At 52.6% G+C, this 15,490-nt stretch overlaps 5 protein-coding genes across 5 annotated transcripts; 4 read left to right on the forward strand and 1 right to left on the reverse strand.

Moving 5' to 3' along the window:
• Nucleotides 1-291: 291 nt before the first annotated feature.
• DSM5745_00150 (dynamin-like GTPase vpsA) lies at nucleotides 292-2,787 on the forward strand (the record flags this gene model as incomplete). The annotated part of the gene is made up of 8 exons (XM_026742166.1): nucleotides 292-317; nucleotides 384-453; nucleotides 530-624; nucleotides 656-1,433; nucleotides 1,481-2,122; nucleotides 2,171-2,435; nucleotides 2,488-2,572; nucleotides 2,619-2,787. The coding sequence occupies 8 exons, from the start codon at nucleotides 292-294 to the stop codon at nucleotides 2,785-2,787; spliced, it is 2,130 nt and encodes a 709-aa protein (XP_026608011.1).
• Nucleotides 2,788-3,707: 920 nt separating this feature from the next.
• Nucleotides 3,708-4,319, forward strand: DSM5745_00151 (uncharacterized protein; the record flags this gene model as incomplete). The annotated part of the gene is made up of 1 exon (XM_026742167.1): nucleotides 3,708-4,319. One exon carries the CDS (start codon nucleotides 3,708-3,710, stop codon nucleotides 4,317-4,319), a length of 612 nt encoding a protein of 203 aa, XP_026608012.1.
• A 683-nt stretch (nucleotides 4,320-5,002) lies between these two features.
• DSM5745_00152 (glycosyltransferase family 2 protein) lies at nucleotides 5,003-6,600 on the reverse strand (the record flags this gene model as incomplete). The annotated part of the gene is made up of 3 exons (XM_026742168.1): nucleotides 5,003-6,036; nucleotides 6,088-6,322; nucleotides 6,367-6,600. 3 exons carry the CDS (start codon nucleotides 6,598-6,600, stop codon nucleotides 5,003-5,005), a joined length of 1,503 nt encoding a protein of 500 aa, XP_026608013.1.
• Nucleotides 6,601-8,139: 1,539 nt separating this feature from the next.
• Nucleotides 8,140-9,194, forward strand: DSM5745_00153 (alpha/beta fold hydrolase; the record flags this gene model as incomplete). The annotated part of the gene is made up of 2 exons (XM_026742169.1): nucleotides 8,140-8,307; nucleotides 8,358-9,194. 2 exons carry the CDS (start codon nucleotides 8,140-8,142, stop codon nucleotides 9,192-9,194), a joined length of 1,005 nt encoding a protein of 334 aa, XP_026608014.1.
• A 1,513-nt stretch (nucleotides 9,195-10,707) lies between these two features.
• On the forward strand, nucleotides 10,708-14,551 carry DSM5745_00154 (uncharacterized protein; the record flags this gene model as incomplete). Its single annotated transcript, XM_026742170.1, has 3 exons — nucleotides 10,708-12,198; nucleotides 12,253-13,074; nucleotides 13,451-14,551. 3 exons carry the CDS (start codon nucleotides 10,708-10,710, stop codon nucleotides 14,549-14,551), a joined length of 3,414 nt encoding a protein of 1,137 aa, XP_026608015.1.
• Nucleotides 14,552-15,490: the final 939 nt, after the last annotated feature.

Here is a 15,490-nt window from a genome sequence, read left to right on the forward strand (position 1 = left end):
TTACCTAAAGATGATATTTCATAGATTAGGTATCAATATTAGAGGTTTCGCATGATCTCGCGGGTGGCTGGCGGCGAGATTACGAACACAGCCGAATGCAAAGGCCACGCACCGCCTGTGCCCTGCTGCCTCTGGATTCGACTCGGCTGGAAACTTGGCCGCTTGCCATCCCGCCTCCCTCACTTCCACCACATTCAGTTTCCTCTCGCCTCCTTTATATGACCCATAATCTCTCTTCTTTTCTTGGTTTTCTTAGTCTGAAGCGAAACTTGTTATTCCACTGTTGCCAGCATGGCAAGCCCAACATCCGGCTACTCGTGCGTGACCCTCACCCCTCGTGCTTGACCCCCGAGCTTAGCTGACCGATTGCGTTGCGACAACAGGATAAACGTCAATGATCCTACCTTGATTTCGCTGGTGAACAAGCTCCAAGATGTCTTTTCAACGGTCGGAGTAAGTTCCTCGCCCTATACCTCGGTCTCCCTACGGCGACCCCTCTCCCCGACACCGCTTGTTGACCCGCTGCTAGGTGCAAAACCCCATCGATTTGCCTCAGATTGCAGTTGTCGGATCGCAGTCCAGCGGAAAGAGTTCAGTGCTAGAGAACATCGTTGGCCGGGATTTGTAAGTGGCGGCCATCTGACATCAACTGCAGGCTGGGCCGCGCGTCGCTAACGGAGCTCTCGTACAGCCTGCCCCGTGGTTCTGGAATCGTCACTCGGAGACCCCTTATCCTGCAGCTCATCAACAAGCCATCACAAGCGAACGGTGTCAAGGACGATAAGCTCGAGACGACGGATACGGAAGCAAACCTCGACGAGTATGGCGAGTTCCTGCACATTCCTGGGCAAAAGTTCTACGACTTCAACAAGATCCGTGATGAGATTGTCCGCGAAACCGAAACCAAGGTCGGCCGCAACGCCGGTATCTCCGCCGCCCCTATCAACCTGCGAATCTACTCTCCGAACGTCCTTACCCTGACACTCGTCGATCTGCCCGGTTTGACCAAGGTGCCGGTGGGCGACCAGCCGAAGGACATCGAGAAGCAGATCCGGGACATGGTTTTGAAGTACATCAGCAAGCCCAACGCTATCGTTCTAGCCGTAACTGCTGCCAACCAGGATCTTGCGAACTCGGACGGGTTGAAGCTTGCACGGGAGGTGGACCCGGAGGGCCAGCGCACCATCGGTGTGTTGACCAAGGTCGATCTGATGGACGAGGGTACGGACGTGGTGGATATTCTTGCTGGCAGGATTATTCCTCTGCGTCTTGGTTACGTTCCTGTGGTCAACCGTGGACAGCGCGATATCGAGAACAAGCGGCCTATCTCCTACGCCTTGGAGCACGAGAAGAACTTCTTTGAGGGCCACAAGGCATACCGAAACAAGGCTTCTTACTGCGGAACACCGTACCTTGCCAGGAAGCTCAATTTGGTAAGCTATCTTTTGCACCGTCCCGAGTTTCATACTAACCTCAGTAGATCCTTATGATGCACATCAAGCAAACGCTTCCCGATATCAAATCTCGTATCTCGTCCTCACTGCAGAAATACTCGGCTGAACTGTCTCAGCTCGGCGACTCGATGCTCGGCAACAGCGCCAACATTATCCTCAACATCATCACAGAATTCAGCAACGAGTACCGGACAGTTCTGGAGGGTAATAACCAGGAGCTTTCCAGCATTGAATTGTCTGGCGGTGCCCGTATCAGTTTCGTGTTCCACGAGCTTTACTCTAACGGTATCAAGGCGGTCGACCCGTTCGACCAAGTGAAGGACATTGACATTCGAACCATCTTGTTCAACTCGTCTGGTTCATCGCCCGCTCTTTTCATCGGAACCACCGCCTTTGAACTTATCGTCAAGCAACAGATCACCCGACTGGAGGATCCCAGTCTGAAGTGTATCTCTTTGGTCTACGATGAGCTCGTCCGCATCCTCGGACAGCTTCTGAACAAGCAGCTCTTCCGACGGTACCCGATGCTTAAGGAGAAGTTCCACGCCGTCGTTATCGCGTTCTTCAAGAAGTCCATGGAACCCACAAACAAGCTGGTTCGCGATCTTATTGCCATGGAATCTACCTACATCAACACCGCCCATCCTGACTTCCTTAACGGCCACCGCGTAAGTCCTTCAAATTTATACCTCGGCTCTCAGCTAACAACGGCATAGGCCATGGCTATTGTCAACGAGCGCCATGCCGCTGGCAAGCCGACCCAGGTTGACCCGAAGACAGGCAAGCCTCTGCCTCCCCGCGCAAACAGTCCTTCAGTTGAGGCGATCACCCCGGCGGATGCCAACACTTCAGGCGGGTTCTTTGGCAGCTTCTGGGCGTCGAAGAACAAGAAGAAGATGGCCGCCATGGAGGCTCCACCGCCCAACCTGAAGGCGTCCGCGGCTCTTTCTGAGCGTGAGAGCACCGAAGTCGAAGTCATTAGTAGGTTGCCCTATATTATACTAGAGAATGGAACAATGCTAATATCACCCAGAGCTCCTTATTACTTCGTACTTCAACATCGTGAAGCGCACGATGATCGACATGGTCCCCAAGGCCATCATGTACACCCTTGTGCAGTATGTAGCCTCCGATTTCACGATAGACGTCGGTTAACAGCCCTAGGTTCTCCAAGGAAGGCATGCAGCGGGAGCTGCTCGAGAACATGTACCGCAACGCCGAGCTTGACGATCTCCTCAAGGAAAGCGACTACACCATCCGGCGGCGGAAGGAATGCCAGCAAATGGTGGAGAGTCTCTCCCGCGCCAGCGAGATTGTCAGCCAGGTGCAGTGATTGCATTAGACGAACGCGAATTGTGATTCCCAAATCGTTTTACTTATCTATTCTTGGTTTTCGGCGGGAAAGATTCGACACTTTCTTTTGTTCACTTACGGGATTCTGCTTGGGGCTTCTGCCTTATGTTCATTCCCCTCGGTCTCCGTATACTCTTCCTGATATGAGCAAGGGGTTGGTTGCTACGGCCGCATTTCTTTCTGATGTCGGGTCTGATCTGAATCTTTCTCACGAATTTGTATCGCCTAATGATGACGCTATGCTAGAATAAGATCAGGAGTACAGTACAAATGTACAGTAGTCTTTATAATACAACTCGTTCCATTTCCGGCTCTCTACATACTCGAGACGTGGCAATTAACAAAAGATAGACAATTAGAGTATTACTCTGTTGAGGCTGGTTTATTCACATGTTGAGCCACATGACTGAATCACAGCGCCACACCAGAACCAGCTTAGCGTGCACGTGCCACACACGGCTCAAATAAGCTCTTTTAGCGCCCGAAGTTAGCGCCAACAGGCCAATGAGCGTGCAGCTGTGTGCAAGTATACAGCAACAGTCCATTTGTTGCACGGAATTGCTACAAAGTGTAGAGACAAAAGATGGTGGGATTACTCGGCCACTTGTAGGCCACTTGTAGGTCGGAGTCATGACCGGGACCGGCGGAATTAGGTAGAAGGCTGGGCAACACAAGACTACCTTCCTGCTGTCTCCCCTCCGTCTTCTGCTCTCCTCCCACCCCTCCACAAACCCCATTCCTCAAAAACTTTCCCTTTTACGTCCATTGCCAAAAGGGCATCCAAGAAGGAAATCTATCTTTTTTTGCAGGTGCTTTCTGAGTAAGCTTTCGCTCTTTGCCCCTCAAGCTCAACTCGGAGGTCCAACTCACCCAGCGCCTCGGACAGAAACAGAAGGAACCATGTCCGTGCCTTCCACCACCACATACGAAATCACCGTCCGCTGTACCCTCGAGTACTGGTCCACGTCCAATGTCCAGGAAGGATCTACCAGCACCATATCTATCACCACCATCATTGAAGAGCGCACCATGCTCCTTCGCCTAGCGTCAGAGTACCGTGACTCCGACGAAGCCTTGATGTTCTTCGCCGCCCTCGCTGACTACGCCCGCTCGAACTACGATTTCGAATACAACATTTCACCGGGACAGTACCGCACCTGCGCCTCGCGTCGAGAAGTCACCGTTTCCGGCAGTGGTGTTATTGCCGGGCTGTCTGAGTCCGAGTCTGTGTTGATTAGCTTGGCCCGGGATGGCGAGGACGAGAACGAGGACGAGGAGCGCGGCCGGGCCAGGGAGAGAAAGGAAAGAAACGTCGCGCGGACTCGAGAGATCACGAAGCGCCAGAAGGAGCGGAAGAAGCTGGACGGGGATCGAGAGTCGTCGGATGGCGATGGCTCGAGCTCGGAGACGATGGCGAAGGCTCATTCCAAGGCGAAGGCCAAGGCGAAGTGCAATGTGTTTGGTGGTTTCCGTTGGGCTTGGCGGGGTCTGAAAGGAGTCTTTGAGCTCTAGGTATGGCGGGCCTTATAGGCGTCACCGGCGCTTGACAGAGATGTGGTTGAGCTGAAAGGAAGTGCCTTTGAGGACACTTGGATGAGGTGTGATCAGGGAAGAGATGAAATAAGACTTCTCACTGGAAGATCTAAAGCCCACATTGCACTGTGTTCGCTATGTGCTTAAGTTAATACAGAATACCTGAGTACCTTATGTTTTCAATCAGGATTTACTTGGTTTCATTCAATGTTCATATCTTACAGAACTCATGAAGCGACTGCAATTCATTACCAGAGCAGGAAATGGGCGAAGTAAGGGATGAAACCGGAGAGACCCGATGCCCCTGGCATATATTAGGCAGCCATGTTATTCCGTGCAATGCAGCCCTACCCACTAAGCACCATGCAAGGAGGCAGCCTGGTCAAAGGGGCTTGCTTAATGTAAGGTTGCATTCTTCGAATCGTAAGATCCAGCAGGAATGGAAGTAGAGGCAGTTACATAACGTTGCCTCATGTGAAAATGGCAACAAGATAAGACTGGATGAGTTTCTTAGGTAAGATCGAATACTGTATGTCCATGGCTGATGATTATTAGCAAGTAGCATAATTGAATTAGTAGGCAACTAATTGTATTCTAGACATAGCCAATACCAGACCATCGCACATCATAAGCAGCGAAATCATATCACCACCGCACAGAGTCTAAACCATCACCGCCCCAAAAGCTGGCTTCTTGCTAACGTGATATACGAGTCGGTCCGTCCAGAAATGCATAAACACGGCATGCATCGTTGGGACGGCCCCAAACACGGTGCCCGCAATGGGGAAAGCAACCCGCTCCAGAAGAAATGTGAGGCGGTACCAGGGCGCACGGTCTGAGAATCCAAAGCCCCCTTCTCGGAACTCAGGTTCAGACCAAGGACCAAGGTTGCTGCCGAGCAGGGTGTCTTGTTTGCGCGTCTCAAGGCAGAGCTTGTACCAACGGTTGTACAGCGAGATGCAGATGTTCATGCAGATGAAAGATAGTGCTCGTATCCAGGCCGTGATGGTGAATGTGTATGTTATAGCAGGAGGGAGAGGGGTGGAGGTATACAGTGTCGCTTGTCCAAAGACCATGGAGAAGATAAGGAGGATTGTGAAGTGACAAGGAAGGAAATGCGCTTCCCAGAGAAGATGCATGAGGGACAGATGTCTTGATCTGAGAATTAGGCAATGCCAACTGAATCGTGCTGAGCGAAATGTGTATCTAGCCGCGAACCCCGAGTCCAGGGCTCCCCACATATGCCGCAGGGCTTGCCGGTACCGCGCGATACAAGTATCCAAATCCCGACGTAGCCCCGGTCTTGTAATATGGCTGGAGACATTGCATTGGCTGGCCGGGGCATGGATCACCCGCGATACAAGGTTGCCATTAGTCTTAAAGTAGCACTTGAGCATCATGTGCAAGTCCTCACCGATAGAAGTCGGGTCGCTGTCCCAGCCGCCAACGGTGGATGCGAGGGTCAGCGAGAGCGAATAGACGGACGTTGGGATTGAGACTTTGGAGCCTGGGTACATGGTCGAAAGGCCGGCAAAGCTCCAGAGAAGATCGGCGCAGCGGACCAAGAGAGGACTGTCGTTGGAGTTGCGGTCGAAGATAATGGGACAAGAGTAGAGGGCTTGCTCGGAAGTGCTGTGGTGGAAGTAGTGAAGACGGCGGATCTCAGTGAAGTAGTCTTGCCAAAGGTTTGTGTCGGCTGTTTAGAGCCGGGTTAGATGGCATAATTATAGGTATGGGTATGTCATACCATCCATCACGGTGATGATCACGTTGCAACTGCCGGATTCGAGTTCGGCTTGATGAACCTGGCCGATGTGACGTGCAGCGAAGGCGACATTGGAGCTCTTTCCCACTATCTCGGATGGTAGGCCGGGTGGGTGCAAGGTTGCTTGAACTAGGGCGAAGGACCTCTTGTATAAAGATACCAGTCTCTCGGCCTTTTCAGCGGCCCCGACTTCCTTTTCTTCCATGGCCAGGTAGACCTATTCAATTAGCTCTACTCTCCAACCATCTGGCTGACCCGTACCTCATATCGTGATCGAGCCCGGGGGTGACTAGCAAGGACGTTGAGCGTCTCTCGCAGAGTTCCGATGTCTTCTTTATAGTTCGGGATGATGATAGCGTGCGTTACTTCGCCTACAACCTCTGCAAGGGAGACCTGAGTACTATTCTTGGCCAGTGTCGACGAGAAGTAGGCATCAAGAGAGCTCGTTGGCTCTAGTGTACCACTTGGTGAGTGGTCTGCTCGTCGCTTCAGCATTTTGGAGGTTTGAGCGAAAGCGTGGGACAGAGACCATGAGAGACGCCCGGTGAAGAGCAGAGTATTCAGATGCACCAAAGTTGTGTACGCAATAAATAGTTTCTGCGCCAGACTGAGTTCAAGGTCGTGCTTGTCCCTTGTCGGGCCCCTCCATGTTCCGGGGATGGCATCGCACGATCTCAGCAAGAGAACGAGCAGAGCGATAATACTAAAACCTGGTAAGCAACGGGACAGCCACTATTTGAACATGTTGATGGCTTCATGGAGAAAAGAGAGGACGTGCACCAGAACTATAGGAAGTGCAGTGCTTTTTGAACGCACTGCAGAAGCCTATGAATATAGTTCCCTTTGGCCAATTTTTGCATCTAAGCAGTGTATAGTATAAGTTGTGACCAACGAGATTAGTGGCCAATGGACCACTCATAGTAAGAGATCCAACAGCATGGCGAGCCACTGCCGGTGATTGATCATCGGATCAGGTTGTCTCTGAGTTGATGTTTGGGTATCAGTGTCTATCCCGCTGAAACTTCACATTCGGCAACTGCAACCCTCGGTGTCGATCAAAGCCAAAGCCATCCTTTGTGTCTGCAATAGAAAACGTGGCCTGTTGGTCATAAACGATTGAAGTCCCTGTTTTCTTGTAAAGCGCCTGCTCGTAACAACACAACATCAGCTTCTACATCTGCTATTATCAACCATTGTCATAGTTCCAATGCTGAGCGAGCAAGTGGCGCTGAGGACTCGGTACGCATCACTCTAGCCACTAGGCCGTGCCAGCAGAGGTAATCATCCATCGCAACGGAATCAAATGCGTTTAGTAGCAATGATGTGCATGCTAACGGTCGTTCGCCCGCGTTGTGTCTCTGACGTCTTTGATTGGTCCATTTTGTATCCAATGAAGTTGGTAACAGAGCCGCGTGGCTTGAAAGTCCCAATGTCGTTTTGTTATCGGGGATTGTTCGCGCTTCTGCTTGATTGTAGAGACGACTTGACCACGGCTCCGAGACAGCGGTTGAAGCGAGTCGGCCATGACTTCCATAGCGCAGATCGATAATGCCGTTCAGAGTGGTTGTGCGTACTCCGTAGTACCCCAAAGGTAGTACTGGCCCGTGACCGTAGCACATGTTTTACGCTCAGATGGCCGTGCTCGAGCTTGTAACACCCATGCAGTGCATGTGTTCAAAACTTAGATCAACAGAACACTGAAGATTGTCGATCAGCGTTCATCAGTCCATGATCATGGATCCGGAGCACTCAGCTGAGAGTAGTTCTTGGCTATGATTCTCGCTCTTCATTGTGGAATCTTTGAAAAAGTGAAGCTATACCGACTGCCAGGCAGCGTAAAGGGAGGGATTACGTCATAGGCCGTGGCGCTCTCGGGCAGGCTGTGGGCCAATCAGAGACGGGCCCCTATCAGCCTCGGCACCTCCCGGGCAGGCTTGGCGGGTTGCCTGCACTGCCCTGGCCACCTTTCCAAGGTTCAATCTCACTCAATTTCTGCTTCCTTGCCTCTTCACATATTCTGCTCTTTACTCAAATATGGCCTTCCTAACCGCTGCCGAGGTGGTCGCCCACCCGGCCTACAAGCACCTCGACTGGAAACTGCCCCCGACGAGTTCCGCCACTGTCCCAGTCGCCGGGAAGCGCCGCGGAGGCCCTATCAACCTTTATTACGAGATTCATGGCCACGGCCCTAAAAAGCTAGTCGTACGTATCTCGCCTGTGGTTTCTTAGAGCAATACTGACATCTCTGCTAGTTCATCATGGGCCTCATGGCCGCTCACGGCGACTGGAAGCGCCAGACCAAGTTCTTCGGTCACGACAAGGCAGACGAATACTCTGTACTTGTCTTTGACAACCGCGGCGTCGGCAAATCCGACAAGCCCATCTCTTACTACTCTACTTCCGAGATGGCCCAGGATGCGCTAGACCTCCTTACAAGCATCGGCTGGCTCGATCTCTCCGCGCCGCCAAAGCGAGATCTTAATGTCGTCGGCGCAAGCATGGGCGGCATGATTTCGCAGGAGGTCGCAATGCTTATTCCCGACAGACTCGCTAGTTTGACGCTCTGCTGCACAGCCCCGCGAGTTGAGCGGACGGCGCCGTTCTTGGAGAACCTGCGCGAGCGCGCACAGATGTTCATTCCGCGCAATATCGACCATGAACTGAATCGGTTGGCGCACTCGCTGTTCCCTGATGACTTTTTGGCCCAACCCGACGACGAGTATGATGATCCCGAGAAGAACTTCCCGACAAGGCGAGACCGATTTGCCGCTGGACGGCTGCGGAAGCTCGAGGATACCGAGGGATTCACGAAGAAGGGTTTCCTGATGCAAATTGTTGCGTGCAACTTTCATCACAAGTCGGCTGCTCAGTTGAAGGAGTTGGGAGACAAGGTGGGGAGGGAGAGGATTGCGGTGTTGCATGGAACTGTCGACCGGATGTTGACGTTCCATCATGGCGAGTTATTGAACAAAGAGATTGGGGAGGGGATACTGTATAAGGTCTGGGAGGGGAGTGGGCATATGTTGCCGTGGGAGAAGGAGAGTGAGTTCAACCAGTTGGTAGACGAGCTTGTGCGGCGATGCAATTAGAGTTAGTAGATTGTAGATACCAGCTTTGTGCAATTTCTGGCGAATTACTGTTAAGAAGGTTAATATGGTAATGCGTGGACCAATCCTCTGTGCTCACATCATATAAAGCACGGTCTAGTTACGGTCAAGAATAAGATGCGTCGGCTGTCAGATCGTATACTGGCGATCATAAGCACTAGTGACTAACGTCAGCGCTGCAGCACAAGCGTACCAGCTGAACTCAGCTCGCCAGCCCTGCCTCAATCTGGAGAATCTGTGTGACCTCCTCGTTTCACAAAACTCGAGTCCCCGCCCGAGAAAGAAGAATTGCCCGGGAAACTCCGGGAAGTGTCATGATATCCGGAACAATGGCGACAGCCAATAGATGCCTCACGAGATTTATCGTAGTCTTTGATTGCAGCAGGACTGCACAGTCTGTGGCTGATCGGTCCGTCCTGCAGGAAGGCCGCCAAGGGATGACCACTCTTTGCAGGCTTTTTCCGCCTGGGACCCTGCCCAGGTGACTGGGACAGGCTCAATAGGCTCAACAGGTTCAATACAACTCTGAATATATGCTAGAACAATGATAAGTGGAAAATAACAATCGCAACCACACAGTCGAGCAGAGTGGACTGCACCGCCACCTCTGCCGCAAGCGTTCGAGATCGAATCGAAAAGCTTGGCGCCTGGACGGATGCAGCCTGCGACAGTAGTTTCGAACGTCAAATATAGGTATATCATAGCACTCCCGTCTTACAGCACGAGTTAACAAGCTTAAATAAGACCTAACTCATATTGGCTGCGCATGGCGGCATGGGTGTTAGAGAGCCCTCGAATAAAATGCGCCCATCTGCCTAGCGCTGCAAACCCCCTGCAAGCTCTGAATCCTCTTTTCTTCCGGCTGCTTGCTTTTTTCCCTTTTTCTTTTTTTTTGGCCCGGCTCTAAACTCTGCAGCAAAATTCCAGACCGTACTTTCTGTTATCTTGTCCATATTTATTGAAAGGATGTCCTATTGAGGGCAATCTCTTTCCTATTGTTCTGTTGCCTAGCTCGGTCCCGCTATTCAAGTCCGCACCTCTCGTCTTTGCTCCGGCGCTCTTCAACCATTCATTCACTTTTCTCTCTTCAGCCATGTCGTCTCGAAACGCCATCCGAAAACATTCCTTTATCATGACCAGCAAAAGAGGCTAACGTCGGCTTTTGAATCGTCGACTCGACTCGACTCTTTGACGATCGGCACTTGGAGCAAGGTACATATTCGAGAAGTCGCGTGGCACTCGCTGATCGACATTCCTCGTCTTCTCGAATCCTCATCGAATTCTCCGGGAATTCTCTTCGGAGAACAATAACGTACCTATACCACCGTTACCCAATCGCTGATCGCCGTGCCACGACGGTGCAACCGTCGCCCTCCCCGGAATGTTTATCCCAAGGACGCTATTGGATCCGGTGTCGCGGTACAAGGCCAAATTACCCTGGCTGAGGCACCTGCACCTGAATTTCATTGTCATTCACCATATCTATATCATTTCGATGGCTCTGATTACATCTGTTATCATTTATCCGGGCAATAACTTGGCGTATATCGATGCGCTGTTCTTCTCATCCGGAGCTGCTACCCAGAGTGGACTGAATACGGTGGACTTTAACCTACTCCAGACTTACCAGCAGGTAATTCTCTATTGGGTGTCGATGATCACCACCCCGATATTCATCAACACCGTCCTCGTCTTTGTCCGGCTTTACTGGTTCGAGAAACGATTTCAGCGCGTTGTTCGGGACGCCCGCGCCCTCCGCTCGACTAGATCACGGAATCGGACAATCAGCGAATCAAAATACTCGTTGTCATCTGGCAGGGAAGAAGCGGGGATAGGTGGTCGCCCGATTATGGTGTTGCGCAACGATTTCGCCAACCCGCCGCAAGGGGATGCTCCGCAGAGCGCTCCTGTCTCCCCGGACGAGACCGACGCCGAATCCGGCTCCCCAACCTCCACTGCTAGCAGCGTCATACCGGGGCAAAGCCAGAGCCAACCAGCTACGATAAATCGCGATTTTGGTGACATTCGGGTACCTGCTCAGCTCAGTCCCGAGCATCACATTGCATTGTTAGAGAAACAAAGGAAGACCAAAGGTGCCCTGCGCATTCCTAGTCCCAGAGAGTACGATCGTGGTGGAGCGCCGGAGGTCCTTGAGGAGGAGGAAAATGAGGCCAACAATAATCTTACCAAGACCAAGTCTGGGCAATCCGAACCGCGGAGCCCCAGAGACGTCGATGCGAACAACACAGCCAACATGGACGGACCGCATATCACCTTCACCGAGCCCCAGTTACCGCCGTCGAGAACAAGGAACGAGACAAAGGAGGCCGATGCGATGACCCAGGCGACCCGCAGGTCAACATTCACCGGCATTCGCCGCACTTTGACGGAGGACCCAGACCGAACTACGTTGCCATACCTTAGTTATCAGGCCACGGTTGCCCGCAATTCCAACTTTATTGCCCTGACCGAGGAACAGCGTGATGAATTGGGAGGCATTGAGTACCGGGCGCTGAAGACGCTGGCCTTCGTGCTAGTCTCTTACTACGTATGCTTCCATCTCTTCGGGATATTCGGCTTGATGCCGTGGATTATGGAGACGAGTGGGGGAGAGGTTGTGAAGCAGGCAGGCCAAGGACGCCCGTGGTGGGCAATCTTCTCTGCTGGCTCAGCCTTCAACGATGTAGGGTTCACGCTCACACCGGACTCGATGGTGTCGTTTCAGACCGCGACCTGGCCTCTGCTGTTGATGACATACCTCATCATCATTGGCAACACGGGTTTCCCTTGTATGCTGCGCTTCATCATCTGGGTAACGTCGAAAGTCTGTTCCAAAGAAACGCCGCTCTGGGAAGAGCTGAAGTTTCTTTTGGATCACCCACGGCGGTGCTTTACGCTGCTATTTCCACGCAATGCGACCTGGTGGCTTGTTGCGATTCTTGTCCTGTTGAACGGGGTCGATGTGATACTCTTCCTTATCTTGGATGTAAGCTCTCGACGTCATCTAATTTTTCTGTTCATAACTAATCGTCATTTGCAGCTCCACGATGGCACTGTCACTTCATTGTCCCCCGGAAACAGATTTGTGGCCGGTCTCTTCCAGGCTTCCAACACCCGGACTGCCGGATTCTCCGTGGTATCGCTGGCCGACGTCCACCCCGCCGTCCAAATCTCCTACATGATTATGATGTACATCTCCGTCTTTCCCATCGCCATCTCCCTCCGCCGCACAAACGTGTACGAAGAGAAGAGTCTCGGAATCTTCCCAGACGAAGAATGCATCGACGACGAAAATCAAACACCACCAAGTTACATCAGTACTCACTTGCGCAGGCAACTGGGTCATGATCTCTGGTTCGTCTGTGCCGGCCTGTTCGTTATCACAATCATTGAAGGCGCCCGTCTTCAGGACAGGAACGACTACTCCTTCCAGATTTGGTCCATTCTTTTCGAGGTTGTCTCCGCCTACGGCACTGTCGGCCTCTCTCTCGGCTACCCCGGCGTCAACGCCTCCTTCACCAGCCAGCTGCACACCGGCTCGGTCTTGATAATCATTTTCATGCAAATCCGAGGCCGGCACCGTGGGTTACCGCACGGACTTGACCGCGCGATTATGCTTCCCTCTGAGTCTCTGCATCAGAAGGAAGTTGAAGATGCAGAATGGCGCATGCGCAGGCGCGCGTCGAATCTCAGCCAGATGGGCTCGCTAGGCATGCACCAGTCACAGGCTGGGTCAGAAACTCATAGCATCGGTGTTTCCTCCGCGCTGGACACGGCGGGCCGGAATCGAGAACTCAGCTATAATACGGAGATGAACACGGGTAACAACGTTGAGATGATGCCCATCAGGAGGCCGCCGACTGTAAGGTCGCAACAGCAGGAGCAGTAATATGGTTGCTTCATTTTTCGTTTCTCTTGTGTCTTCTATAAAATATACATAGACCGGATTGGGTTGCGTTGCTTTCTAGCGGGGCTATTTTTTGTCGTTTCGTTGATCTGGTTGATCTGAGCGAGGATTTCTTATGACAGAGTACGGGATGCTCTTACGAAACTTTGAATAATATGTACCTACCTTCTTTTCGGCCTTCTCGTTAAGACACACTTCTGACTGTGTCACTGTATAGTATCTATGGAATGTGGCTGTCACTGACATCAATCTAGAACCCGGGCCGGGGCCAGTGGAGCGCACCACCAATCAAGCAGAACCCCACCCGATAAGCTTACCTTAGGCAAACCAGGGGCAGCCGCCAAGCGGCCAAACACATCTCCAACTCTTAACACCACCTCCCTCTTCATCCTCTCGAACCTCATCCTCCAAGATGACATTCTCTAAAGGGACGGAAACTGGAAACGATACTACAAGCACAAGCCCACCGCACCACATCGTCTGCCTCGAAGAATGCCACTGCGCAGTCCCCACCTTCTCCTTCCCGCACACCTACACCGGCTACGCCTCGACATCGCTCTCAACGCCCGAAATAACATCCCGCCTCCACGATGCCACGATTGCAATCACTACGCTCGTCCCCATCACACCCGAGATTCTCGCCGCATGCCCGAAACTCCAGTGCGTCGTCGTGATGGCAACGGGCGTCGAATGGGTTGATATCCCCGCTTTCCAAGAACGCCGGGTGAAAGTGGTGAACTGTCCCGGCGCGAACGTGAGCACGGTTGCCGAGCACGCCCTCGCACTATACTTTGCGGCTCGAAGGAAAATCGTGGAATTACATAATATCACGGTGTCGAGTGACGAGTATGCGGAGAGACGGACGCTCGTTCAGCGGTTCCCGAATGGGCCGCCGCATACGACGCTGCAGGAGGTAGTGGCGGTTGTTGGGTATGGGGCGTTAGGGAAGCGGATCGAGAGTGTCCTTCGCGCGCTCGGGATGCAGGTTCTCATTGCGGAGCGGAAGGGCGCTATGGGGACTGATGTCCGTGAGGGACGGGTGCCGTTTGAGGTTGCCATAGCGCATGCGACGGTCGTTATGGTCACGGTCGCGAAGAGCGCGGAAACGATTGGGCTTATTGGTGGGGAGGAGTTGGAGAGCATGAGGAAGGATGCACTGGTGATTAATGTCGCAAGAGGGGGGATTGTCGATGAGGCTGCTCTTGTTAAAGCGCTGAGAGAGGGCTGGATTGCCGGTGCCGCGACGGATGTTTTTGATGGGGAGCCGCCGGTCAGAGGGCAGTCTGTTCTGCTTGAGGAGGGAGTGCCGAGTCTGACGCTTTCGCCGCATGTTGCGTGGTTCTCCGAGACGACGATACGGAACCTACAGGATTTGCTAGTTGAGGGGGTCGAGGGGTTCGTTGAGGGGAATTTGGTGAATGTTGTTTGTTAATTGGTCGGCCGAGCGCAGAAGAAGCCCATTTGATACATTTCAGGCCATGACATAGTTCGATGAAGGGGGGATGGCAAGCCCCGAAGGAACTTGAAGAAGGATATGGGGAGTTCCGAAACCCTCATATGATGGGGTCTACGGATCGACGAAACAACGCCTAGTAGCCTAGGCATGGCCCAAAGGCCATTACAGCATAGAGAAGCAACGGCTGATGAGCACTCCTGTCATGCTATGTAAGCCCGTCAGATTCGGCCTTCACTCGAAATGTTTCGCTCTGTCATTCCAAGCTCCTGTCTGCCCTTGGCTACTCTGCCCAGGCTGTCGTTTGCAGAATCACGTCGTGGTTTCCTCCTTACAACAGGATCTCGCGTTATCTCCACCTTTCAAGCACTGGGGTAGGCGGTGCTCTATACTCCCCGACCCCTTTACGTCTCGTTCTCCATATACAAGAGCGACGATTACACCATAGCCACCCCGCCGTACAACCATCCGGGCACTCATCTTGCAGAGCAGTCTTCTTCGATAGCCGCCTGTTCAACTCAAGCGCTCTCCAAATCCATCAAGTCACCATTCAACGCAGCCCCAGCCATCCACATGGCTAATCGCTATATGATCTCCGGCCAAGGCCAAGGGCAATGGGCGCAGCGACCCAGCCCTCTCGGAGTCTCGACATGCCACCTGCACCTAGACTACCCACGCAACCAATACCAATTCCAATTCCAATTCCAAGACTCCATTATTTGTCCCTGTTATTGAAAATAGCCCCGTGAACGAGGTCCGTATTAAGGAGATCTATCATCGGCCCTCCGAAGCCAGCACCAACTTCTGACTTCGATGCCCGTGGGTGCGTTAAACTAACCGTCGTAACAAACCAAGCCTCCATATCCTGAGATGCAAATGGGCCGACTGCACCTACGGCGGCTGATTCGCTCGCATCCA

The sequence above is a fragment of the Aspergillus mulundensis genome (assembly GCF_003369625.1).
Source record: "Aspergillus mulundensis strain DSM 5745 chromosome Unknown scaffold_0, whole genome shotgun sequence".
In the NCBI taxonomy this organism is placed as follows: domain Eukaryota; kingdom Fungi; phylum Ascomycota; class Eurotiomycetes; order Eurotiales; family Aspergillaceae; genus Aspergillus; species Aspergillus mulundensis.